Source organism: Oxyura jamaicensis, chromosome 2 (assembly GCF_011077185.1).
Source record: "Oxyura jamaicensis isolate SHBP4307 breed ruddy duck chromosome 2, BPBGC_Ojam_1.0, whole genome shotgun sequence".
In the NCBI taxonomy this organism is placed as follows: Eukaryota; Metazoa; Chordata; class Aves; order Anseriformes; family Anatidae; genus Oxyura; species Oxyura jamaicensis.
In genome coordinates this window covers 63,911,265-63,938,267 of record NC_048894.1, presented here as the reverse complement: position 1 = coordinate 63,938,267, position 27,003 = coordinate 63,911,265, and the positions used below count along the sequence as shown (strand labels likewise).

General features: G+C 41.5%; 2 protein-coding genes across 12 annotated transcripts in view; one reads left to right on the top strand and one right to left on the bottom strand.

Moving 5' to 3' along the window:
* The window catches only part of PHACTR1 (phosphatase and actin regulator 1), a 305,056-nt gene extending 295,561 nt beyond the window's left edge, over nucleotides 1-9,495 (top strand). For all 7 annotated transcript variants that reach the window (XM_035319553.1, XM_035319552.1, XM_035319555.1 and 4 more), the window contains 3 exons: nucleotides 2,997-3,137; nucleotides 6,442-6,518; nucleotides 9,345-9,495. In XM_035319553.1, coding sequence (XP_035175444.1) covers nucleotides 2,997-3,137; nucleotides 6,442-6,518; nucleotides 9,345-9,360 — 234 coding nt within the window. In that variant the 3' untranslated portion in view covers nucleotides 9,361-9,495. The remainder of the gene's footprint in view (nucleotides 1-2,996; nucleotides 3,138-6,441; nucleotides 6,519-9,344) is intronic.
* Nucleotides 9,496-12,121: 2,626 nt separating this feature from the next.
* LOC118163093 (TBC1 domain family member 7) overlaps nucleotides 12,122-27,003 on the bottom strand; it is a 28,203-nt gene continuing 13,321 nt past the window's right edge. For 4 of the 5 annotated variants that reach the window (XM_035319560.1, XM_035319559.1, XM_035319561.1 and 1 more), the window contains exons 7-8: nucleotides 22,143-22,272; nucleotides 21,055-21,332 (exon numbers count right to left, since the gene is read on the bottom strand). In XM_035319560.1, coding sequence (XP_035175451.1) covers nucleotides 21,246-21,332; nucleotides 22,143-22,272 — 217 coding nt within the window. In that variant the 3' untranslated portion in view covers nucleotides 21,055-21,245. Of the gene's footprint in view, nucleotides 12,468-20,940; nucleotides 21,333-22,142; nucleotides 22,273-27,003 lie in introns of those variants that run through there. The other variant, XR_004748844.1, reaches the window with a different exon arrangement.

The following is a 27,003-nucleotide window of genomic DNA, read 5'->3' as shown; positions in this document are numbered from 1 at the left end:
TTTTTGAAAGGCCTCTTCCAGATTGAAAAGCTTATAGGAGTTATTGTTTCCCTCGTAGACATTTAGAAACACTGTTAAATTGACAGGATTTCATATTTTCTTGTCATCATACCCCATGTAATAAGACTTTATTTAAAAAAAAAATCCCATTCTGATTTCAAGTAGAGTCTAGGCTTTGTCCTGAAATGATAAAAGCTGAAAAGTGTACAGATAATATTGGTGATTCATCCTTAATTTAAGCTGTTGTGAGGAAAAAAAAAAAAAAAAAGAAGAAGAAGCAGATGATGGAAGTAAAGATGGAGTCTCACCCTTTGAAATTTCTGGCTGTAATCGTAATATTATTTTAGTATAAAGATTTTCTCTATTCGCATAGCCTAAGCATAGATTTAAAAGAAAAAATGGAAGAAAAATTCTGCTATGCTATCTGAGTCTATGCATCAGTGCCAACAAACTTGCCAGCTCCTAATACTAGGGCTGACAGGAAAACCTAGCAATTTGAAATCACATTCAATAGGAGTTGTAGGACAGAGAGAAGCTTCATTCACAGCATAATTGTGGTTATACACCAGGCCTGGTACAAGTTTGTATCTCTTGCTTTTGTTAAAAGCCCATCTGTTAATTGTACTGTGTATTTGGCTTGCAGGTAACTTAGGTTTAGGTATCAGGGTCGCAGGATGAAGAAGCAATTCTGTTTTGTATGAAGAGTTAAAAATTACATTTTAAAATCTATACGTGTTTCAATCTATTTTATTGCACCCACTGGTTTTTCTGGCTTATTTACTTATTTATTTAAATTATAACAGTATATATAAAGTATATATAAAGTAAAGTATATATATAACATTATATATATAAAGGCATATACAGTATATGCCTTTTGCTTGTAAAACAAAGGTGACCAAAACATGTAGTCTAAGTTCAGAAAGGCATGCTTCTTACTGACCTCAGCATAAATGTGCTATTTGACTAACTAGAGTATGGCTGGCCTGAACACAGGTATAAAAAAATGGGGCTTTTCTTGGGATGGTTTTGGAGGAAATAAGAGAAAGTTTGTAAATCCTGGGTGACAAACACATGCAGAGCAGCTCCTCCCATAAATCTTCATGCCTCCCACAGAAGATGGTGTGTATGAGAAAACTGTCTAGTTTTAAGATCTTTGCAATATTCAGAAGTTTCTAATTTGTTCTTTTTCAAAACAGCAAGGAGTTTTTTTTCCCATATTAAATGTTGTAATTTACATTTAAATGATTTTGGAGACAATACATGAATCACCAAGCTGCAACTTGATCGATGCCTGTTGTCCTAGGCAAGGGACAGGGTGTGGCAGAGTGTAGAGTAGTGCTCCTGGATACACCTTTTTTTTTTTTTCCCCATGATTTCTCTCTATTCTGTGTGCGCAAAATACTTCAGCTGTAGCCAGGAGAGGTAGAGCATGGCTCCTGTTCTCCTGAGCAGCTCACATATGGGGCATTAGCGCAGCTTTGCAGGCTCTCTACGTACATTTGAACCCACTTCATGAGTGAGAGCTCAGAACTATCTGTAAGGAAAGCAGTCCCATTGTCACCTCCAGGAACAACCCTTTCTTAGAGAAGAGAGAGGCAACCATCCATTGCAAGGCCAATCACACAGGAACTTAAATGCAGAGGCAGATTGGGGTGATGAAACAAAATTGCATCAGCACCTGGACAGTGGAGGGAAGTAGGCTTCTTTCTTGTGATCTCACAATTTTTCCATCCTCTACTTAGCATCCTGTCTGAATTCAGAATATTCATCTGAGAGATGAAATGCAAGAACCTGAGATACTTAACTTGGGATGTAGGTGGAATTACATTCAGGAGCCTAATTGCCTTTGCAGAAAAGAGTCTCAAGTGTTTTATTTACTTCTTAACTCTTCACTAGTCACAAGAGTGAAGTATTGCAAAGTAAACTTTCTCTAATGATAGTAATAGCATGATATACTGTCTAGCTAATTGTTAGCAGGATGTGATTGTTTTTCCTGCTAATGTGATTACAGATGTTTCACTAATAGAGGATTAGCAGCTTATGTACATCCATATGCACACATCTGTAGTACCTTTCTTCAGAAACAGTTGTGTAATTCCACTTGACACTAACCAGCAAGCTGCGCATCCAAGAAGAATTGATCCCTAAAAACCAGTATCTGTCCTTGGCCATGTAACTGGCTGGACAATATGTGGACTACCAGCACACTACTGTTTCTAATTTGAGAAAATATTTTTGACTGTGGCTGCCCATTCTGCTGTGGAATTTGAAAGAACTGGCTTTGGAACAGTGAAGAGGCTTTCTTGACATGATACAATCCACCCTTGTAGCTTATTATTTGGCTTGTAGTATGCAATATAAACTGTTAAAGTCAAATATGCTGTGACATAAAATTGAGCTGCAGCACAAAGTGAAAAGTTCAGCAAGCAATAGTCATCATCCTGCCCACCTTTCCAGGACATAAGGACAAGTCTGTGGAGTATCAGAATGGTAAGGAAAGTTGTTCGTCACTTTTTGCATATAATTCAGGGCAGGAAGTGCTCTGTTCCTGTGGCTAACTCTTCTCAGGCAGTACTAAAGCACACACAGCAGCTCAAGGCAGGGGAGCATACAAGTTGTATAAAGTTTTATTGTGGTCTTCATCTCTTTCTGAGACATCGGTGCACTATGTTTCTTACATTACATCTAATTTCTGCCAGGGGTGATCAACCTCAACCAGGGATCAGGGTCTCCAGCCACAGCTGCTACCCAAACAACAGTGTGCTGCTCCAGAAGCAAGGTGGGATGAAAAACAAAGTGCTATAGCAAGCAACAGATTATCTCCCAGGTAGCAAGTCTGTGAAAGGTTATATAAAAACAACAGTACCAGGAATGTCTGGACCCTCTTGGTATGACAATGATGTCATACCAAGTAAAACAGATCACCAAAGAGCACTTTGCAGGGAAGAAGGGAAGTCCTGATGTCTTTTTGCACTCCTTCCTCAAACCTGCAGCTGAGTCAAAGGCCTACGGTAGAAGAGCTACGTGAGAGGAAGATCCTCATACGCTTCAGTGACTATGTGGAAGTGGCAGATGCACAGGACTACGACAGGAGGGCAGACAAACCCTGGACACGGCTCACAGCCGCCGACAAAGTAAGTGAAACAACTTGGGGAAAGCCCTGTCATGAATAGCTAGAGCATGATGTGGCAAACAGCACCCCTCGGGTCCCACAGCCATCAAGGGAGAGACTCCCTTGTGAGCTCCCTTCCCACCACACCAGTGGTTTCTTCTCAGGTCACAAGGTTTGTTTGAGTTATAAATCTGTGGCAAGAAGGCTCCTATATGTGTGGAAACCTAGCAGTGTTAACACCATCTTAAGAGAGGAGAAAATATCAGAGCCTTTGAGGAAAAGTGTTGATGGCAGCCTTGTGGTATTTATTTGTCTTGCCACATAATCCTGCCAGCTGAGAGCACCTGCAAGTGTTTTTGCACGACAGACCTAAGACTGCAGTGTGACAGCAGCCCTTGACAGAACTGAGCAGGCCTAGGTGCAAAAATGCCAGCAGGTCAAACTGGCAAAAGCACTTCCACCCCACTGAAGCCAGATAACTTCTCCCTAGTGGGTTAAGACAGAGGTGTTTGCTCAGGATACCTGCCCTGTCCCACAGATTATTTTAACCACTAAACAGAAATCTCATGAGTCCTGCAGATGAAGAAGGTATTCATGGTACTGGACACACTGTCCTCTGAGCATTGGTGGAACCTTCACAAAGTGGTGCCTCTAGTGTTGGCACAGGTGGAGAGGAGTTAAATTGCTGGAAAATTCTAGCACCCTGAGGATTTTAATGGTACCTCAGGAAGAAGATTTAAATGCTTTATAACAGCTGTAAGAAAAGAGGACTATGAGCCTGGTTGGTGACTGCTCTGCTTTACAGTCACGGTATGATGCCCATGTAATTTTAAAGACATGCCGGTACCTGAATTTAAGCCCTGTGTATGTCTTTGCTGTGGGACTTGTGCAGTGATGGAGAGACCATGATGTGTCCGGTGTTTAGAGAAAGCAGCAGGAATACTGGCTTGAATACTGCCACTCATCTGTGGTGTCCTTGGTTTTGTTCACAGGAAAGGACGGGCAGTTTTGTGTAATTTAACCAATTGACCATTGTAACCACCATTTTTCTCCTTGATAGAAGCCCTTTTCAGTTTAGTTTTCAGATAAGTTAATGTAGCATAAACTAAAGTGAAAAAAAAATAAAAATAAAAATAAAAAAAAAAAAACTTCCTATGGAATGCCCACAGCCTGTGACATAGTGGGTTAAATTAGCTCTTCCCATTTCACCACACCACACTGGACAAGATTTCAGTCAACTGACTTATCCAACCTATCAGTTATTTTCTCCCATGTGGTAGATGAGGCAGGGAAAAAAGCTCCAACCAGTTCTGCCATCTTTGAGATATCTCTGTCTGGGATGAAAAGCATGGGGAGACTTCACCAGGGAAGGCAGAAGATATGATGCCCAGTGAGGTCTTTTCTCATCCTGCGTCTGTGAAAAGAACAAGTATTGAATATCACTATTAAAAGTAGCCTTGTAAAGAATTCAGTATGAAGGAAAAGTATTTTGAAGTTGCTTTTTTATAATACATGTGCAAGGTCAATACACACATCAAAGGGCTCAAGTTCTCCAAATCAACCTTTTCTCAGCAAAGCAGAGGAAAAAAACATGTTTGTCATTCTAATATGAAAGTCCCCTCTAGCATAAAGAAGCATATACATATTCTTTTTTCACATTTTGCTCATCTGATAGGATATTCTGATTTGTGCCATTCAGAGCACCTGCTTTCCCCACCATGTCCTCTGTTGCAAAAAAAAATAGCCAAATTGCAACCAACTCTAAAATACATGGCAAAGCTGCAACATCCTATAAAAGATTATTTTCTTCCAAAACTCTGATTCAGTGACTGCCTTCATTGGTCGGCACAGGCTAGATTTATTGCAAAAGTAGATTTTAGTAATGGGTTTTTCTGTTTCTCAGTAAATCTTTCTCTGTGTGCTGGATGTGCGGAACTGTGTTCAGTCTGGCTTCATCTTTACCAAGTCTGACTGCTGGAGGAATGAAAAGGGCACTTCTAAATCTTACCAGCAGTTGAGGGATGCAGGGGTTAATAGATTTCAGACCTTGTGGGAGTCAGCAGCCTGTATGACCTCCTTCACAGTTGCTTAAGCAGCAAATTGGTCTGTTGAAGGCAGGCCCTGAAGCTGTTGCATAACCATCTCTTTGCCCTGATAGATGGAGGCAGAGCCTGGCAGACATTTCTGAAGTAAAAAAAAAAAAAAAAAAAAAAAAAAAGCGCTCTGTAGAAAGAGCACAGACCTTTTCTGTAGGTCACATGCACAGGATCTATCACTTAGGGCTTGTCCAAGCAAAGGTAGTTGGTGAATGGATCAGTGGTTGCTGCAGAAGCCCTGTTCTGGGCTCGCGCTCTTTATACTGGTTTAGATTTCCTTAATCAAGAAAAATTCCTGGCAGACACAAATACTGCTTTCAACCGGTGATTCCAGTGTTCTCAGCAGTGGTGCATGCCTTGAAGTCATGGGAGCATTCAGCCACAGCAGCACCTTGCACGTCCTCTCTATACACTCACAGCAAGGCCCACTGCTGAATTCCCTCTCCACCAAGAAGCTGAATCCCTCCAAGTCACCCCTTGTTCTTCAATATTTCCCTTCCTGTCACTCATCCCTAGTTTTCTCTTCCCCAGTGGACAAACTACAGAGGCTATAGGTAGGTAAGCAGTTCTCCTGCTGATGTTGAATACAATTTCTGCTGGATTAGAGCATCGGATCAGTTCAGCACATGGCAGAGCTGGGGCAGAACAGAGGAGGGGGGCAGAGGGGCACATCCAAGGCAGAGAGAGGGGACCAGGGAAGCAATGCCAATCCCCTTCCTTCTCAAGCAAGCTCAGTCCCTTTAGGTGGCTTCACCAGAGGAAATTCAGGACCGCATAAAGGGGAGAGACATCTCAAAAACGAGCCTGGTGAGATCCAGCAACACCAAGTTTACTCACAGTCCAGCTCTGAAACAGAACACAGTGTCTGAGAAACTCTGGTGCAAGTTTTTTTTCTCATGCTTAGGATAATTTGGATTTTGTACTTCAAAGTGCTAACATAAGAAGTCCAAATTGCAACTTATTATGCATTTTCTACAATATTGGGACTATCTGCATTGTCTACAATACATTTCCAAATTGATCCATCCCACTCAAGCATTTATCTCTTCCCTTAATGCAATTTAGAACATTTATTTTTTTCCTTTTCACATTTTAAAGTTTTTTTTATGTTGTCTTGTCTCTCTGACAATATCTGCTTCGCTATATTAAAAATATAATGCTTTGAGAACAAAGTGAACTTATTTTTATCTCTCTCATTTATATATATATGAGCTTATTTGTCTCTTACAGGCAGCCATTCGAAAAGAGCTTAATGAATTTAAAAGCACAGAAATGGAAGTTCATGAATTAAGTAGGCATCTAACAAGGTAGGTTGAGATTTTTTTAAGACTAGCAATGAATACTGTCATTTTCAAAAAGAAATTGTTTAAATCAGTAGCTATTTCTTGAGTACCTGCTGAGCGCTAGACACCATTTAGAATTACAGGCTGTCAAAGAAACTCACACAGATGAACTCATACTGCTATATTTACAGGGCTGTATACAGGCATGTGCATTTGTGTAATAAAGTGTAACCTCCTTTTATTTTGTTTTAAATCATCATGCTCTAGTGCCTGTCAGTTCTTCTGATACCAAGAGTAAATAGTATTAATGTATGAAGAGCAGAAGGACAGGGAACTCTTGTAGAGCAATCACACAGAAAGGGATGAATGAGTGACTGCAAATCAAATGCTGTTGAGCGTACAGCTGTTCCACGCTACTCACTTCCATGCACAGATCTTTTAGTCCTGTGCTCCACACCTCACCATAGGCAACGTAGTGGGAAAACAATGAGATCTGCATTGTAAGATATTTTTTTTTTTAGACATTTTAGACTTTTAGACATTTTGGGTTGGAACAGTACAGAGTGAATGAATTATCCATGACCCCAAACAGTCCTCTCCAACAAGCTAGGGCCAAACCATGCTGGCAGGTCAGGACACTTCACCCAACAGTCTGTTAAGTAACTCTGGCTTTGAGGCCGGGATGAGCTGAACTCCTGGAAGTTCATCTGAAGTCAGTCCTTTGCAGATCACCATTAACTCTCACTTATGGATATACATTAAAGACAAGTGGTAGGTTTCAAGACCTAGTGAGACATTCAGGACAAGTGAGAGTGAAATTGTGTGCAAAACTGGAGCTGCCCTTGTATTAATACGGTCATCAGAAAGGTGCTCATAAAAAAAATGCAGTTAAAACTTTTAAGAAAAATACAGGAAAGCTTAAGGCAAAATTAATTTAGTATTAGGGGATTTTTCTAAATTATTAATTATATTAAAATTCAACACATCTATTATGCATATCCCCTTGAGGAAACGATATACCTTCAGCTTCCTGTCATGGGTGAGGATGACTGCATTGGGATGTGTAATAATGAAGGACTGCTAGAGACAAGCAAGCTGCCTTTGAGAGCCATGAGGTCTGGAAGGAGCTTTGTGGTGTGCAGTGGGCCTGGAGCTGTTGAATCTAGTGACTGAGGTGTTGAAGGACATTTGGCTCACTCTCTCAATCTTCCAGGAGAAAAATATCAGTGACTAACTGTCCTGGTTTCAGTTAGGAGAGAGTTATTTTTCCTCCTAGTAGCTGGTAGGGTGCTATGTTTTGGATTAGGATGAGAAGAGTGCTGATAACATGCTGATGTTTTAATTGCTGCAGAGCAATGCTTACACTAAGCCAAGGACTTTTCAGCTTCTCGCTCTGTCCTGCCAGCGGGCAGGCTGGGGGTGCAGCAGGAGCTGGGAGGGGACAGACCCAGGACAGCTGACCCAAACTGGCCAAAGGGGTATTCCATACCATCTGACATCATGATGAACAATATATAGGGGTGGCTAGCCAGAGTTGGGGGGGCCGGCTGCTCGGGGTTGGACTGGGCATCGGTCAGCAGGTGGTGAGCAATTGCATTGTGCATCACTTGTTTGTACATATTATTATTATTATTATTTCCTATCTTAATAAACTGTCTCTATCTCAACCCACAGGCTTCATTTTCCCGTTTCTCTCCCCCATCCCAGAGAGGGAGGGGGGAGGGTGAGCGAACGGCTGTGTGGTGTTTAGCTGCCAGCCGGGTTAAACCACAACACTAACTTTCAAAGGATTAGGCTGTTTAAAAGGAGGTTGTTGCTTCAAGGAGTTGAGCTCCAATGACTTCCATGAGGCATTTTAGCATCCCACAAAATTAGAGACTGGTTTAGTTTTCCAGGAGATCACTATACTTGGCTTTTGCAGGTTTCTGGGCAGTATTTGGCTTCTCTTCCACTGCTGGGGTGAGCAGTCACCCTTTGAGGTACACTCAGTTTGTGCATGAAATCTACCAAGTAGCTTTGACCCCATCCAAATCTGGGTCAAGAATACTCAGAGCTACAACTAATATAATAGAAAATGAAATAAGGGTTTGTCTGAAGTTCAATAGCATTTACTGGTTAGAGAAGTGGCCTCATGCACTTGAAGGAAGCACATTTAAACAAAAGAGAGTAATTCCCTTAAACAAACTTAGATGTATCACCATTATAAATTCATTAGCAAGGCAATGAGCTGTTCATATCATTACACAATGGCACGAGGTGGGCAAAGAACGCAAGTTTTGCTTTTCTATTAGGACTGATTATTTAAAAAAACTTTTTCAAAAAATTGAAAAATCAAACCTTAAAGAACAGTTGACAAACACGAGCCTCTTGACTGTGCACTTGCAGAAAGGGTGGCTATTTGAGCCCTGCTTGTCTCTTTATCTGCAGACATTAAGGAAAAATTCTTGACCGGTATATAAATCATCTTCCTGGCTGAAGCGCTTAAGGTCTGGCTAAACCAAGCAATTGTTTTAGAATCAGGCATGGTGTGGCTTGAAGGAGGACTAGCTCATCTGAAATGACTCATACTAGAACCAGGTGGACCTAAAACTTTTCATTTTTCAGTCGATTTTGATGCAAACTGCTAATGCCTGTGAACTCTGAGTCTGGTGGGGACCAAGGAAATTTCAGTGCATGTTGTGGGTCCACAGTGCTGGCATGTCAGTATTGCAGGAATCCATCTGCCTACATTTATCACTAACTTACAGAAATTAGTGTTTTGTTTTGCTTTGTTCTTGGTTTTGTTTTTTATGTACAACATGCGTGTGAGGATATTGTCTTACTAATTCTCTTCTTCTCTCCTTGCATTAGGTTTCACAGACCGTAGCAGTTCAATTCTACCTGACTACTATGCCATCTTCAAAACATAACTAAAAGGAACCGTAAGTGCTGGTATTATTCACTTCCCTGTTAAGTATAATGTAAATCTTCTGAACTGCCTTTTTTTTAAAAAAAAAGAAAAGAGTAGAAAAAATATTTTAAAAAAATGTATATACATGTGATGGGTACTGCAGCATCATCAGACCTGCTGGTTCAAGCTTCAGTAACAGGAAACACCCCTGGTGGGAATCATGCCAAGACTTGGCATCTATGTGTAAGACTTTCCTGGCATGTAGATTTGCCATACATGTTCAAGCCTGCTGGTGGAGCATCCATTATTTCATCTTCAGACACCCCTCATTCTGACAAGCCGCTGTCAACTCAAGAGTCCTGAGATAGCGTTCAGGCAATCACTGACCTGGGTGAAGTCTCCAGCTGACCTGCACCTATGGCTCTAAAGTACTTCTGATACCAAACACTCCTTTTAGTCTGCAAGCGCCTTACGAGAACAGTGAAGGAGCAGAACTACTCTACAGGCCACCCCATCTGCAAATGGCATCTGACTACAAACACATTTGCCTTCCCTGGAGAAGTTATGGCAGTTGTTGGTTCCCAAGAAGAAAAAGGCATCATCTGTGAAGAACAGGAATCCCTGCTGAAGGCTGGTTCTAGCAACTGCTTATTTTTCATCTCTTTCAAGAATAATTTTCTAAACCCAGGTATGAACCCAGCAGCAGTAAGCTACAAGAACATTGAGGACAAACAAGCAAAACCCATCTCTTCATAGTCACTTGCATGGCATTTGCTCAGCTTGTAGTCTGCTTTTAACGCTCAAGCCTCATGACTGTGTAAGGGCCAATGCACCTCCAGCAGTGGGAAAGACCGGGACACCCACCTGCTCTGCAGAGGGGGCACACAACAGGAAGACCCAGGGCCAGGGCTTTGATTTGGGATAGCAAGCTTCCCTGCACCAGGCATTCAAAGAATTGATCCTAAACTGAGAAAAGCATGGCAGTGTGGTGCCTGGCCTAACAAAAGGAGTCTGTTGGCTTACTATGGAATTGTCACTGGCATCTACAGATGAGGCATAAGGACAGAAATCCAGGGGTGTTCTGTTTTGGTTTTATTTTTATTATAGTGATTTAACACACAAACTGACCACGTAGGGCTCAGAGAGCTAGAGACACTCCGGGTCTGGTTTACCTACCAACTTAAGCATGTGCTTAGCACTAAGCAAGCATGCAAATAGTCTCACTGAATTTAAGAATAGATCGCAGAAGGTTAATTGAAGGCACATTGAAGTGCTTTTCTTAACCTAGGCCAGCACCTTCCACATTCAAGTCCTTAACTAGTAATAATGACAGCAAGCTTGGGTAAACATTGTTGAGGATTCCTTTCAAGATCTTGTAAGACGTCATCATGCCCTGTTTTGAATCAGTGATCCAAAGGATTGTAGCAACATTACTGTAAGAAGTTCCAGATTCTTACTTCAGGACACCTTTTTGCTTTTGTACCAGCTATTATGCTTTAAAAGTTTGAACAGAGAAGTCAAAGTTTCTTTTTGCTTTGTTTTAAACTGCAGCATTACTATTTCTGTTACTTCACTATTTTTTATTTCTCACTGTCTTCCAAGTATCAACTCTTCCGCATTCCCTTTCTGCCTCCCCTGCTGCCATGCTAACATTGCAGTTTATTAATTGCGGGCTGAGAGACATCTCACCTATCAGCATTTTCAGGCCAATGCTGCATAATGCCAATGACTTCTGCCTCATCTCAGGCCTCAGTCTCATTCCTCTGGTCACTTCTGGAGTAAAGCAAAAGAAGCAGCATGTAGCCCATGGAGTCACTCTAGCATCCAGCCGCATCCAGCCTGCCCAAACAACACTGACAGGAGACTAACAGACTCCATTTACGCTTTGCAGAGGTACTCACAGGATTACCGCACAGATTTGTGCTCCACTGGAGACAAGTGGAAGTTAAAAAAAAAAAAGGGGGGGGGGAGGGTGGGAATGGCTTCTGGTGCCTCATTTTTGAGACATATGCCTCTTATGTGATACTCTTCCCAGACCAGGCAATGATTTCCAAATAGACACAGTGATCCCTGTATCACCAACGCACAGTGGCTTTAGGTTCATCTACAGTGAAAGCCGGTACTGTGTATCATTATCAACTCAGAGCAGCAAAGCCAGAGCACTCATAGTCAGAAAAATATTGCTTTGCAGTTATGTTCCTGAAAAGCTGGGGTTCATGATTTTTAAATTTATTTCCATGCATATATAACAAGATCACATTACAAGCTTTAAGAAAGGAAAACAGAACTGTAGACTTCTGGTCACACATGTCGCATAAAGGGATCTGTAACACAGATGTTCTGAAGACTAACAAGCCCTTGTGTTCCCAGCATAGAACCCATACCTGCCCTGGCATTATTAGCTTAGAGGCTCAGTGTGAAAAGGAAGACTGGTTAATGCACAGTGAAGGCAGAAATCACAGGGTGTGGTAGAAGAAAAAGGGTTTTTTATTTATTTATGATTAAAATCAAGAGGAAGAAGGTAAAAGAAGCAGCCTGCTGTTGTCTGTGCTACAGGGGAGCAGGTAGGCTGTGGGCAACATCTCTCCAGGTACTGCCACCATCCCTCAGGGCACAAACCCCAGAAGTGCCCACAGCTGCCAGTATGGTACCTAAATAAACCCTCGAGCAGTGGTTGAGGAGCATAATAACCAAGTCCTGGGTAAATGCCACCCACCTACCACCTTGCCTTCAGCTGATGAGCCCATGGTGGCATATCCCTGCTGACCTCTGGGCAAGCTGTCTATCTCTGGCCACCTCAGGATTTGTCTGTCCCCATAGCAGCAATGTATGGCAATGCTTTTTTTTTTTTATTATTATGTTAACTCTTAACTGTCTGATCAGACATCAGGACACAGTGGAAGAACAACCTTTCAGTGCCTGAACACTGCAGTGTGTCCTCTGTTTGCATACCCAGCTCTGTCATTTGTGGGAAGTTGTGCACAGACTGGGGAACAGCTAGATTTTTGTTTTGTTTTTAAATGTTTTCTTGAGCACTTGGTTTTCTCATCTGTGAAATCCAGACACAGCAAGTAGCTCTAATTCTGTAGGGAGACAAAAAAAAGTCACGAATCCCCATCCTCCATGGAGCTGGATTACATGAAGGAAATAATGATAACATTCCTGCTGAAGACTCAGTTAATACCAGTCATCTTCATTCATATTAGGAACAGATTAACAGTAGTAATAAATAAGTGTCATTTAGAGAATGAAAAAATGCAGAACAAAAACTGCTATTCCAATCATTGGTCTCCAGGGCTGATAATACCTGTAATATACTAGAGTTAAGGAAGAAAAACATTTTATCTACTGAATCCCAATGGGCTATCTATCCATCCTTAAAATAACCAAGTAATGTGACACCTGTCCTACAGACTATGGAAAGATGTGTTGAAACTGAGGAGGAAAAAAAAGTCAGAATAGCAACTGCAAGAACTAGGTAAAAGTTTTGTTTGTTTTTTTAAAACATTATGGTGAGCTAATGCAACACTGGCATTGCCCTCCCAACTACACCCTTGCCAGGAGTCAACTACAGGGACATAGTGATGTATTTATGACTAACAGGGAAGGCCAGCATTGTGGCCTTTCCACACTCTACGCCCCACTCTTAGGTAATTGCAAGCTAAAACAGTTTCAGGCTCTAGGTTCCCTGTGACTGGACTCAGGACAGCTTTTGTGTCTAACACACACTAGACATTACCATAAGAGATAGAAGGGGGGGGGAAATAATATAGTAGACCTTTATTTTTAACTACGTTATATTAATTGAAACTAGGTAAGCCAATTACACAAATACATTTCAGCCTAAGGCTTGCGTGTAACCAGAACACTTTGTCATCACTGCAACTAGACACCAAACCCACCATCCATTATTTCTACAGTGCCATCTGTACAGTGGAAACACTATAAACCTACAGACTGGGAACACTTCCAACCTGCCTAGTGAATGTTTGCACTCACACAGACCATCTTGCCCTTTTTTGTGTGTGTAACCCACAGTTACATGTGAACAGGGTCTCCCCAACGTGCCTGCAAATAAAATCACTTTGTATAGCCATGGGAGATGACTAGGCTAATAAAAATCAGGAAAGAAAATGGGTGGCAAATAATTTTTCCCAGGTGTTCAGTCCACTTGAGCTTGGAACAACTTCTGTAAACAAAGAGGAGGTGATGGGCACGTTACCTGCTTTCCCATGTGTCCCAGGTACTCCTGCACCAGTTGCATTTGCCAGTTGATATCCAAGTGTATGTATATAGTTTGTCTCTGTATAGGTCTCTGTATAGGAGTGAGTGTGGTGGCTGTCAAATGTGCTCTTCCAGTATTGTAATTTAACAGATTATGGCTGTATGAAAACAATGTAAATAACTAGAAAAAAATTAAACCGTATCTCTATGTCCTAGTTTTTGTACATACTGAAACTGCATGGTATTTAAATTATTGTCTGTCTCTGATGTATGCAGTTTCTTTAAAAAATTAATTTAAAAAAAAAAGTGTTCATGTGTCTGTGCATTTTATCACCCTCTGTCCCAATGACCAATACATTAGCAAATGGCTGCAGCTAAAGATACCAGCCCTTCTGCTGCCAGCCAGGCTCAGCACTTCAGCAACACAACACATACATGCTTCTTGGCAGGGAGCAAGGCAGAAGAGCCAGACGTACTGGTGCTGATCTGTGGGGCATCGTGTTGGCTGAGCCTCTGGCACTGCCTGTGAGCTGGTTCAGTGAAGGCAGGCAAAGGGTAGTTAGTGACTGGTACCTCAGCTGCTAAAGTTGTACCCAACACCAGGTTAATGAAGATAGAGAACAAGATGAGCAGTGTACACTAAATAGACACATAAAAAAATCATAATGTGATTAGAGGAGAATGCCTCTGAGTAGTACAATCAAGTACTGTTGCTGTTTAGCAAAGTAGCCATACCTGCCCATCCAGCTACTTTTCTATGGCCTTTTCCTCCCTTCCCCGGCACCAAAACCCCGAGTAGTTTCAGTTGTTGCAAAGCATTTCAGGTTGTGACAAGCTACAGCCTGCAATCAGTGACAAGGGTAAGAGAAACTTTCTTTACATGGCTAAGCGTGTACCTTCAAACAGTTTCACTAGCCCTCTGCACGAAGTACAAAAGCTAATATATCCTTAGGCTATTTAGTTTTCATAATGGACAGTGCAAAGTTTCTGACCCCAGAGATAACTCTTGTCACCCAGCATCCTCACCATCACTGTTAGGCAGGAGCAGCTTCCCTGCTGTAATGCATATGGAGGCTTCCACTCACACAAAAATGAGAGGTCTGTATGCTTTAAGTGACCAACTTCTGCTAATTTGCATTTGTGGTACAGATACATACTAAGATCCAGAGGCTAGTATTGGGTTTGTTTTTTCTATTTACGTAAGTTTTCAATGACCTCCTTCCAACCGTTGTGTGTGTCTGTGTTTCCATTCTAGCAGCCAGCAAGTCTGTAACTATCCAGTGGGGTTTGGATAAATAAGTAAAAAAAGAAACAAAGCTTGTTTTCTAATAAAGATCCCCTTTCCCCAACTATCTACAGTTTCCAAAGCAGAATTATATTGTGTTTTGGTTACATATGGTAATTTCCATGCGTTAAAAATAAAAATATTGGTGGGAGTACAATGCACAGGGAATATTAGACCATAAACCAATCCCTTGCACAGAGATCCCTACACAAGGGCTGTATTTTTACATTTTGACTGAAGCATTTCATAAAACTGGTCTAAGGAACGAGACACGTGTGTCTTCAGTAAAGCCCATGTAATTACGAGCAAATTGCAATCTAATGCCATCTGTAGGCAAGAAATGAAGAGGAGAGTTGGAAAAAAAAAGTTATCCATTAAACAGGCAGCCTGCAATGACCAGCTCTGCAAAGCATTCATGTTACCTCTATCAGCTAGTTCAAACTGCTTCAAAAATGTGACTAAGCCGACAGAAACAGCCAAAAAAAAGCCAGGTGCAGCCTGAAGTCACTCTGCTGCAACATTCATTGTTAATGGGACATAAAATACAATAATCTCTATCTTAGCATCTAATTGATGAGTGTTTAAGTTTTACATACATGGATACATAAACCCTGAGAGGTAGGAAGTAGAAATATTTTAACAACCTAATGAAACCTATGATAAAACCTATAATCTAAAAGCTAGATACATACTCAAGAACTAATCTTCAGTCCAAAATACTGACCACTAGGCATCTACATTCTGGGGGGATGAGGAGCATGCTGGGCCCACTGAGCAAATCCTGCAAAGGCAAAGGAAACTCCATGCTGCTAGACACTAGCCCAGTACTAACAAAAAATCTAGCCAGAGAAAACAGTCTGGTTCTACTGCGCTTAACCTAAGTGGGATACTGCAGTCTGCTCCATGAGGAAAGCTAGCCTGCGACCCCTGATTTGGAAGGTAAGAGTCAGCACCCAGGAAAAAGGAACCTGAATGCCCTCAGACTGTGAGGTGAGGAGCTCTTCCATAATGCTGGACCCGTGTGGGGGAACAAACCTCAGTCTCCACGCTGCAGACAGCACCCCCTGCAGCAGCTGTTCAAGACACTCTGGCCAATTCTGTTTCCACATAAACTTGTTCCACATCACTGATACTTTATCAACCCCTCAGTTGCCATCTCAGTCACTTTTTTCTCAACACTCTCCTGCTTTTCTTTCCATGTTTTCATGCCCCTCACCAGAGTTCAAATCACTCATCATTTTTCAAACATCATCCTCTGACATCTGCCATTACTTGGCTTATCTGGAATTCCCATCACATGTTTGGACTTGAACTGAAAAAGAACTAGTGCATGCAACATGGAAGAGCACATACATGGCATTTCTCTAAACCTCTCTGGAGAGAAAATACTGCAAGCCCTGCAATGACATGGAGCTAGCAGAAGACAAATCAGAAAGTTAATCCTTTCCTCAAACTACTTAGCTAGACATTTCAGTAGGATGCTCAACTATGTGAAACTTTAAAGGAATCTGTAATGACATAGTCTGTAGCAGATAAATGAACAGATTTGGACTGCTCACTAAAAATGCATAGCTAGACACTTTAACTGTTGCAGCGTTTTTGTGCAAGAGGTCAAGCTGCACATTAGACATACACAAAAGCCTCTTACCAGACCACTGAAAGAAGCATGGCATTAAGCTGTTATCTATTCTCTAGAGAACTCCCTTTCTTCAGCACAGCCCAGAATAAATAACGCATTAAGTTAAAGAAACACTTCTGCTATTTCTTTGTACTTAAAAAGCTGCACATGAACTTCAGCTGATATTGAAATGAAGCAGCACTTGAGGATCCATCCTACATTCACTGAAATGTTTAATTAAAATACTGTTGTTCCTGTAGTAACATGAACATTTCCATGGTGCAGGTGATGAAGCACTGGCACAGGCTGCTCGTAAAGGTTATGACATCTCCACCCTATCATAGAATCATAGAATAACCCGAGTTGGAAGGGACCCATAAGGATAATAGAGTCCAACTCCTGGCACCACACAGGTGACATATGACTAAGTGCACAGTCCAAATGCTTCTTAAACTGACAGGCTTGGTGCTGTGACTATGTCACCGGGGAGCCTGTTCCAGTGCACGACAATCCTCTCAGTGAAGAGCCTCTTCCTTATATCCAGCCTGAACCTTCCCTGCCTCAGCTTGACACTATTCCCACGGGCCCTATCACTGGTCACTAAAGAGAACAGATCGGCACCTGACCCTCCACTCCCCCTTGTGAGGAAGCTGTAGACTGCAATGAGGTCGCTCCTCAGCCTCCTCTTTTCTAGAGTAAACAGGCCAGTGACCTCATTCACACTCCTCATACATCTTCCCCTCTACCCTTCACCATCTTTGTAGCCCTTCTCTGGGCACTCTCCAACAGTTTTATGTCCTTTTTGTACTGTGATGACCAGAACTGCACACAATACTCGAGGCGAGGCTGCACCAGTGCAGCGTAGAGCAGGAAAATCACTTCCCTCAACCAACTAGTGATGCACCCAAGGATACAGTTGGCCCTCCTGGCTGCCAGGGCACACCGCTGGCTCATATTCAACTTGCTGTCAACCATAACTCCCAGATCCCTCTCTGTGGGGCTGCTCTCCAGTGTCTCGTTGCTCAGTCTGTACATATAGCCAGGATTGCCCCGTCCAAGTGCAGGAACTGGCACTTGCTTTTCTTAAGCTTCATGCAGTTTGTGATGGCCCAGCTCTCCAATCTGTCCAGATCTCTCTGCAAGGCCTTTCCACCCTCAAAAGAGTCCACAACTCCAAGTTTAGTGTCATCGGCAAATTTGCTCAAAACACTTTCTAGTCCTAAAATCCAAATTGTTTATAAAAACATTGAAGAGGACTGGCCCTAAAATGGAGCCTTGGGGGACCCCACTGGTGACCATCTGCCAGCCTGATGTGGCCCCATTTACCACATCACTTTGAGCCCTGCCCATCAGCCAATTGCTCACCCATTGTATGATGTTTTTGTCTAGCTGTATGCTGGACATTTTGTCCAGCAGGATCCTATCAGAAACTGTGTCAAAAGCTTTACTAAAATCCAAAAAGATCACATCAGTTGGTTTCCCCTGATCGACTAGATGGGTGATCTTATCGTAAAAGGAAATCAAATTTGTTAGGCAGGACCTAGCCCTCATGAACCCACGTTGGCTGGGACCAATGATTTCATTGTCCCCCAGGTGCACTTCAATAACTTCAAGGATTATCTTCTCCATAATTTCACCAGGCACTGATGTGAGACTGACAGGTCTGTAGTTGCCAGGGTCTTTTTTCTCGCCCTTCTTGAAAATTGGTACAACATTTGCCAGCTTCCAGTCTACTGGGACCTCTCCAGATTCCCAAGACTGTTGAGAAATAATTGAGAGAGGTCCCGCAATGACATCAGTCAGATCTCTAAGCACCCTGGGATGAATCCCATCTGGACCCATGGACTTGTATGGATCCAGGTGGAGCAGCAAATCCCGCACACGTTCAGGGTCGGTTGGGAGTTTATCATTCCCATCATCATGGTCCTCCAGCTCAGGGTACCCTGGGTCCCAAAGCCCATCATCAGCATTGAAGACAGAGGCAAAGAAGGCATTAAACGTCTCTGCTTTGCCTATGTCCTTGTCTGTGAGGTGACCTTCCCCATCAAGTAGTGGACCTATGTTTTCTTTGGTCCTCCTCTTTCTGTTCACGTATCTAAAAAAAACCTTGTTGTCATCTCCCACAGACCTGGCCAGCTTTAACTCTAATTGGGCTTTGGCCACACAAATTCTCTCCCTACAAACCCATACAGTGCCCCTGTATTCCTTCCACATTGCCTGACCCTGCTTCCAGGAGCCATACATTTTCTTTTTCTGCCTAAGCTCCAGAAGATCCCTAGTCAACCGGGCCAGCCTTCTGCCTCACCTGCTTGACTTCCGATATTTTGAAATTGCCTGATCCTGTGCTTTTAGGAGGTAGTGCTTAAAGACTGACCAGCTTAAAGACTGACCCTTGATGGACACCAATGCCTTCAAAAGCAGTTTCCCAGGGGACCTTGCTGACTAGTTCCCTGAGCAGCCTCAAGTCTGCTTTCCCCATATCCAGGGCTGAAGTTTTGGTGGCAGTTTTCCTTCTGTCACCATAAATTCTAAACTCAACCACTTCATGGTCACTATGACAGAGATGGCCACCAATTGCCCCGTCCCTCACAAGACCCTCTCTGTTCTCCAGCAACAGATCTAGGAGGGCACCATTCCTACTTGGCTCCCTTAGCACCTGCACCAAGAAGTTATCATTGAGGTGCTTTATGAACCTCCTGGACTTGCTCATGTTGGCCGCGTGGTAATCCCAAGTTGACATCTGGCAAGCTGAAGTCCCCCATAAGGACAAGGGGAGTTGATCTGAAGGCATCTCTTAGTTCCACAAAGAATAATTCATCAGCATTGTTGTCCTGGCCAGGTGGTCTGTAATGGACTCCCACAACGACATCCTCTTTATTTGTTCGTCCCTTAATCCTTACCCAGAGGATCTGAACTTTGCCATCGCCAACCTGAAGTTCCACACAGTCCAGCCCATGCTTCACATACATTGCCACCCCACTTACCCTGCCTGTCCCTCCTGAAGAGACTGTAACCATCTATTGCAACACACCAGCCACAGGACTCATCCCACCAGGTTTCGCTTATGCCAATGTCGTCATAGCTGTGGAACTGGGCCAAGATTTCTAGCTCATCCATTTTATTATTCATACTGTGTTTGTCTAGAAGCACTTCAAATGCACCTCACTGCATGCAGCACCTTGTGGAGCAGAGCAAAGTACCTCACTAGCACACAGTCCCTCTGATTCTAGCGCACCATCCCTTAGGTCATCACCAGCAGGCCTGGTTTTTATCTCTTTCCCACTTCAATTCTAGTTTAAAGCCCTATCTCTCAGCCCTGCTAACACCTGAGCAAAAGTCCTTTTCCCCCTCTGAGTGGTGCATCCCACCTGGTGCCAGCAGGCCCAGTGTGGCATAGACCTTCCCATGATCAACAAACCCAAAGTTCTGCTGTTTGCACCAGTCCCAAATCTACATATTATGATGAGTCTGCTTGTCAACATCGTTCCCCCATCAGGACAGAAGCAAACACAACCTGTGTCCCTGAAGCTTTAACTAGTTTCCCCAAAGCCCTAAAGTCCTTTTTGATCGTTCTCAGATTTCTCCTTGTGACCTCATCATTACCAGCCTGAAAGACCAGTAGTGGGTAGTAGTCAGTGGGCTGTACCAGGTGAGTGACTTTCCGAGCAGTGTCTCTCACCCAAGCCCCAGGGAGGCAGACTTCCCTGCAGGTTGGATCCAGATGGCAATACTCAAAAGCTGCCTGGATGTGGGTCCTCAGCAACTGGTTCTAGGTGGTCCTGCTTGAGAAGGGGTATTGGTCTAGATTACCTCCAGAGGTCCCTTCCAACTTCAGCCAGGATCTTTGTCTCTCCTGCCAGAGCAGCTCCATGGTCTACCTATTGATAGAGAAAGCTTTTATAAATTAAAAAATGAAGCAAAATAAAGTTTGGAGCCTTCAGATAGTGACTGGTAGAAAACTCGCTGACAAGTCTGAAAGCTAATTGGCACTTCTAATCTTGATTCAGGACAACACTCTTCTCAGAATATTGTTTGCATTTAATTTTTCCAAACCATAGTGGAATTTGTAAACCCTTCTGGAGCATCTCAAAGAAAAAAGACAAAAAACAAGGTACAGCCATAAGCCACACAGAGTTGGCTGACAGAAAGGAAGTATTTTGAGATACTACAGAACATCACGTCTCACGTGGTTGTTGTGATGTCTGCTTCAAACTTGTGATGCCTCTTCCAGAACATTTACCTGCACATTTAGAGTATTCATAGAGTACATGCACATTTCCAGCAAAGGAAATATTTTTGTTCATCAAAAAGTTTCAAACTAGCAGACACTCAGTATATTCACATAAAAGCACCTCCAAGTAGTAACTAGCTATATCAAGTATAAGCTGGCATACTTTTTTTTTTTTTTTTTACAAGTCAGTTTATTTAACTTGTTTCAGGAGTTAGATTTACATCCCCAAAAGGCTTGGAACACACTGTGCAATCAGAATACTGTAGCTGGCTGGCCAAGAAACACTCTGGACATGATCACATCACCACTAGGTATCCTCGCTCCATCTATATTTATTGAAAAACATTTACACATTGATCATTATGCCATAAACTGCTTTAATAGCATCTTTACATAGAAGAAGAAATTAAGAACATTACACCATGATAGGGGAATCACAGTAAAAGGAAACTTTTCAAATGTTTTTTTCTTTTTCCCCAAACTTCCATAAACAAAGAAAGTTCTCAGACTGAGTGTGCTGGAGTCCCACAGTGTGTGCGCCACAGATCCACTGCTTTGCTGACAATAGCGTCAGTGTTATCTTGAGGAATCTGCAAAAGATTGGGTTAAGATGCCTTGTCAGTGTACTTTATTTGGACTGTTGTTTTATAATAAAGATTTTAAACCTCAAGTTCAAGTTTTATCTCTTTATACAAAGCTAAACTATAATCTCATCTCCCCACTCCTACCATCCCTCAGCCCTACATGAACCATATTACTCCCACATTTTAAACATAAAACTTTTATTTACAAAACAAGAGAAGGGGTCCACTCATGCATCTCTCACTTTACACCTCTCATCTGACATCAGGCATTACTCGTACTGGCCAACCATGACCACAAACATATCGAAATCCATCTAACCCAGGTTACATTAGCATCCTACAACCCTGCTGTCATGCTCACTACCATCCACAAAAGGAAAGTTCAGGGTCAGGTTCAAGATCCTATCCTTCCATCAACAAAGAATGTGCTTTGAGTTTACAGGTTGACACTCAGTAAAGGAATAAAAAGGGTGCCAGACTCCAGCCTTAGAAGGAGCTTCTGGAAAAATGAATCTAACTTCATCTGCACTTACTTTTACAGAAAAACTCTCCAGTATCATAAGAATATTGTCAAATCTGCACAAACATAGATATTATGCAAAGCCAAAAATCATTTCATTCTGTGAAAGCTTTACCTTCTGATAGGAACAACTCTCCTCTCATCCATCCCTGCACCTTGGTACTACAACTCTCAGGGAATAACGTAATAGCTCCTTATGGTATGTTTATGATATATAAAACACTCTGAAGCCAAAAGGTCAAAACATACTTTTATAAGCCATAGATGGTAATTGTGAAGCACAGAAGACTACTTACATTTTCCAAAAATTGGGTGATCTTTTCTGCTGTAGTCAGTGCTATTATTTTCACTTTAAAGGTTAATAATATCTCCAAAGCAACAAAAACAAGAATTTTGCAGGACCCACTAATAATTTTGTCCCAAACTCTAGAAAAAGAGATGAAAAAGCAATCACCACACATTACTGTAGTCCTTAACTGTTTGTTTATCCGCTAGGATATATATATTTTTTTAAATCACCTTTTTCCAGATAATTTTTCTGAATAGCAACAAATGCATTAATTATTCATATCAGGATAAATACAAGGCATTTTATCAACTCTTCAGTCTGTACAGAGTAGAGTGATGGCAAACATGTATTGATAGGGTGTGTTCTTGGTTAAAAATGAAACTGTTTGCAAGGCTCAAGTAAATCTTGTTTTAATAGCCTTAACTGTGACAATTATTCTACATAGCAGTGAAAGGGTGAGAATTTTTCCTAGTGAAAAAAAAAAAAAAAGAAAGTTTACTAGCACACTTAATAAAAGCACTCTTCAAATAGTTAAGTAAATGAAAATTCAAAAGATTGAAATACTGAACTACTACATCTGAAGCAGCTAAATATTCCAGGTCCTTCCTGTAGGAGATATAAATATTACACATTAGCAAGATACATCCGTAATGTTCAAATTAGACACAAAGAACAACTATGAAGTGTTTCAATCCATTCCGTTGTGCACAGATTCTCTCAGAATTAATGAAGCACTCCTACCACTTCTCTGAAGCTGTGCCCAGACCTCACAGTTTTAAAGAAACCTGAAGAACAGGCCTCCAAAGGCTGCAAGTTCTTTAGCAACAGAACTGTGAATATTAAAAGAGATCCACATTACTAGAACAGCCTGTAACAATTTGAACCATCCTTCAGCCAGCAGCTCTATCTCTGGCCCAACTCAACAGACACAGGATGAAAGATTATCCAAAACCAGTGTGAAACCATCTGTCAGATTACAGCTTCTGTGGCTTTGCATTATTTTTAGTTCTTGACTTTTAAGAGCTGTGTCAGAAAGTCTGAGGATTACTGTGCTTACTCCATCCAGACACTTGTTAAAAGAGTTTCTCCTTTCCAATAAGTGCTTCTCCTTTGACATAAGGGACATGATCACATAAGATCCTCCATAATCTCTGAATCCAGTAATTGTAACTGGTAAGCATCTTCTGCAGCCCACCTACAAACTTGGATCTACAGGTGCGTTTCTTCAGAAGACAAACATTTTTATAACATCTTGTCTCAGAAGAACTTGCACTTCAGCTTGGAGTGCCAAGAGAACACAATGAAGGCATAAACATTGAGAACTGTGTTAAAGAGTTGGTATCACACCTTTAAGCAAAGGCTTTTTTAAACTCCTAAAGTGGAAAGACTGCTGCTGTTACACAGCATTCATTTTTTAAACTGTGACTCAAGTCAAATCTTTGTCAGCTTGATAACCTTCCAACCACATGGCTGGTTTGACACTACTTTTACCTCTCTATTCCTCAAAAAAACACCAGAACTTACAATAAAGAAGCTTGTAAAGGAATACATAAAAGCATAGCTAATTTCTCTCCCCTTTGCAATTTACTTTTATTTCCCTATCTGCATCGGATTAAAAATGACTACAAAACCCACAAGGAAAGGAACAATTAAAATTTTGCTTCCTTTGTGGTTCAAGCATCTCAGGACAAGTGGTCACTGTAGATATTACGCTGATGTTGATGTCAAGTCTAGAAGCTTTAAGCAAGGCTATGAGAAAACTGAGAACGCATTCCTCTTCTACATTGTACAAGTGGTTCCCATTTACTTATAATACATTTTCCTTCTCAAACTTTTCTGTTCAGAACCCAGGAATAGCTTCCCAGGTCCTTCATGGGCATCAGAACTGTAACTACAAATGACAATACAGATTCAAAGACAGGAATGAATTTTTCAGGTTTCTATTAAACCCCATATTAGTTTCAGTATAAACCTACCAATTCTAACACACACTACTAAACCTTCTTCCATATTTTGCTTCCAAGTCCCCTGACTCCAGTCCCCATATTTACATTACAGTAGGTTACACTTCATGCTCAAAAACTCAAATGTTTTCCTATTATTTAGTCTGATTCCAGAACAAGTATTTTAACACTGGCAAACCAGATGCAATATCTAAATCACCAGCCTCTAACAAATTTGGGAAGAGGGTACATTGATAAGTGGTGAGATGTTAGCACTAACTAGCTGCATCTGCTGTTTTTTCCCCCTTAACTTTTCCAGCTATTGGTACTGTCAGCGTAATTCCACCAGTAACAGCAATAATGGAATGACTGATAAACAGACCAGCAATCAGTACCTTGTCTATACCATAGAACCAGAAACTGCAACAAATGTTGTCAGAAAAATGTTTACTCAGACTAGAAAAAAGCCAAGGCAGTTTCAAGGAAACAATTATTTTGATTATTCTAGCCTAAAATAGCAACCTTTATGCATTGTATCTTTACTGATGGTAACATATATACTCTCACTATTTAAATAACAGCAAAATGTTGTGTATGTAAACATTAAGTGTACTGTCAGGGATTGTAACTTTGAGAGGATCAAAAAAATCTGCTAAGAGACAGGAGAACTGTAACATATGTCATGCAACTGTGCTTGTAGCCCGACTCAGGACCACTGAAGAAGAAAGTGCACACTGAAGTCATAAAAAAAACCAAACTGGAATTATACCATCCTCTGTGATATATAATTGTAACCAATTAGCCACAAGAGCTCTCTTGTGGGTGTTTCTTGAACAGTAAAATAGTAGTAAAAACCACAATTAAAAAAATATAAAGACATTGGAAGCTATGAAAGTAAAGAGAATGGCAAGAACTACGCAAACAAAGAAACTTAATTTTTACTGAGTTTTTTTTTCTGTAGCCAGGACATGATTTGTATGTGCACTGAAAAACAACATTCTTAAAGGCATTTCTCAGGTTCCTCAATCACTACAGTGGGGTACTAAGCAAAAAGCATCCTAATGTTGCTGCACTCTCTCTGAGAAAGTTGTTGTGAACCTCACAGCTTTCCCCCTCCACTAAAGGCTACACCCAGGCTGCAGAGTAAGCTCATTCAACCTTATTCCCTGGTTCTGGTCCTCCAGTCATCTGCTCCATAGACATTTAATGGGAAACGCTACTCAATCCTCTGCACATCTAGGTATCCTTCCAATGGGAACAGGTACAGACAGACACAATGAGGCACGTACAAGTCTCATGCTGACATCATATTGTGATCTTGCAGCAGCCATGGAGACAGCTGTGAAGGAGCTCAATTATTTAGACATAGGCCAACAAGTGACTTAAGTTTCTCTGTAGAGCAGAGGAACTATAGCAGCCCACATCCCTTTCACAGTAAATTGAAGGCATCTTTTATATTTCTGTTTTTTTCTACTAAATGACTCATATTTTCACAACTGATATAATTTATGCAGGACAGAGATCAGTTGTAAAACTGCACAAGCTGTACATTAATACCTGTGTTAGCGCCAGTTTGAAAGGCAGTAGGATTTCAGGAGAACTACAGAATACTTTGCCACAAACAAATTACCAGACGCCACTAACCTAAACCCATCCCAACACACCAGTTATTGCTGTGCCAAGTCTTCAGTGAGGACTGAAAACATCACCTAGGGGTATGATACATGACTGGCAACACTAAGCAATAAAAAATGCCTGGCTTACATACAACCATATCTGCAAAGCTCCACTATTTCTGTTATATCAGAGCAAACTAGCAGCTGAGATGTAATTTGGCCTTGTAGAGCTGAAGCTGCAAAATGGACACCTTGCTTTAACAGCAAGACTCTACAGCTGAGGCCCCACACAGTGCCATTTGAAAACTCTCTACACATGGGGCTTGCTGAACAGATGACCAGATACCCTGATGCAGAATGCGAGCAAATAGAGCAATGGTGAGTATAAACAAAGGTGCAACTCAGTTTTCTCCCCTCTTCAGAGAGGGGTAATCCTTTTTTTCCATCTGGAGCCCATGCTACAAGCAGGTTCATGTTCAAGGAAGCTGCCTGTCTGTAATTCCAGGTGCAATAACAGAGCTCTGAGGATACAGAGCCTTCAGAGTGCCCAGTCTGCTCTACTTTTTACCAATGTGGAACCTTAAAGAGGTTTGGAAAGAAGATTATTACATTTTAAGAGCATTTAGCACAATCTGAGCAAAGACAATGCATAAGCTTGAAAGAAAAGTTTCTACATGAAAGCTTTCTACCTTGGTTTGCGAAACTCACTTAAATGAAATTGATGCACAACTTTTACCTATGATAAAAGTAGGAGAAGTGTATTATGAAACAATACGTATACTGAAGTGACAACACTTGTCAGGAATACAGCTGGTATTATGTACAATTCACCTCACCGTTATTGGATAAAATTTCTGCATAACACATCAAAATCTTGTACAGCCTTGAAATAAAGATGAAATTTAAATTTAGCTGCCTGGCAGAGAAGGCTACGATTTAGACAAAGCAAGCAACCCCTCTAAGAAATGTAGTACTAAAACATAAGTTAAATTAAATCATAAAATACTGAGCTCATATCATCTCTCACTTGAGAAAAAAGTAAGTAAAACTCACAGGAGAACTGGAGACCTGTTTTCCGTTCTCAGAAGTTCCAGTGCTGCCATTTGGATACATTCCAGATAGGCATTCGGGCTCCTAGATTCTAATCAAAACTGAATCTCCAAGCATTAATAAAGCTCATCTATCACATGTTGCCCACAAAGTATTTTATTTCCTTAGCAAATGAGGCTATTTTCATTACAACTGATTAATTCAGAAACCTAAACTGCCAAGGAAAAGTGCACTTTTCTCATATTCTCACAAGAATTGT